The sequence below is a fragment of the Phalaenopsis equestris genome, unplaced genomic scaffold (genome assembly GCF_001263595.1).
Source record: "Phalaenopsis equestris unplaced genomic scaffold, ASM126359v1 Scaffold191909, whole genome shotgun sequence".
Taxonomy (NCBI): domain Eukaryota; kingdom Viridiplantae; phylum Streptophyta; class Magnoliopsida; order Asparagales; family Orchidaceae; genus Phalaenopsis; species Phalaenopsis equestris.
In genome coordinates, this window is record NW_018211858.1 from 1 (window position 1) to 923 (window position 923).

Genomic DNA, 923 nt, shown 5'->3' on the forward strand with positions numbered 1-923 from the left:
ATAATAGTTTGTACAATCTCTTTTAGGTAACTTAAAAAGTATTCCTAATCTAGATAAGGAGAGAATATGTACAATTAAAATAAATAAATTAGAAGAGAGAAATTTGTAAATAAACTAAAGAAGGAAGCTCCTAATTATAGGAAACTTGTAATTCAGTTGCCTGATTTATTTGATTCTTGATTGATATCTATTGCTGCAACAACAAAGTCCTTTAAGTTACCTTAAGATGAAAAGAAACAACTGTCAAGTGGAAAGAAAGAGCAATGGCCTCATAATTTGAAGGTAAGTTATCTGGCTGATGTGCTTGCCTCCAAAATGCAGAAAGCAATTGACCAATTTGATCTTCATTTAAGATAAATAAACTTGATTCCTGCAGCGGCAAAAGAAGAAATAAATTACTTAAAATTAATACATAAAATGGAGAAAAACAGTATAAAGATTTACTACGATTATTTTTACTTATTTTTGTACATAAAAAACTGCCAAATATCTTGAATTACAAAACTATTTGCATCATGAAGTATGGATGGCAATTTCATAGAAGTTGGAGAGACCATTGAACTATTCTGAAATGGAGAAAATGTACTTACTGTCTCATGCGAAAAGTTCGACATGGCAGTCCTGTCAATGATTGAGCAACTTAATTTATGAAAACATGGAGAAAATTTATGATGCCATCCATGTTTCCATTCACCTTTGTACATCTCTTTTATGTTAGTTTCATTTTGCATGTCATTTCCTTTCTTAATCCCATTTCCATATTCCCTTTGGAGTTTTTCAAGCAGAGCAGTTGTTGCAGCAAATGCCGGTGTAGTTCTGAAATGCAGTTTCTTAGTTTCATACAAACTCTCTGATTCATATTTTGGATGAATTATAGTTCCAGCAAGGAGAACGGAAAATATCATATGAGCGCCCACACGTGC

General features: G+C 32.1%; 1 protein-coding gene across 1 annotated transcript; it reads right to left on the reverse strand.

Moving 5' to 3' along the window:
• Positions 1-220: 220 nt before the first annotated feature.
• Positions 221-917, reverse strand: LOC110034651 (the record flags this gene model as incomplete). The annotated part of the gene is made up of 2 exons (XM_020738901.1): positions 591-917; positions 221-370 (listed from the first exon to the last, which is right to left on the reverse strand). Coding segments are annotated over exons 1-2 (465 nt in total), but the record flags the coding sequence as incomplete, so codon positions are not given.
• Positions 918-923: the final 6 nt, after the last annotated feature.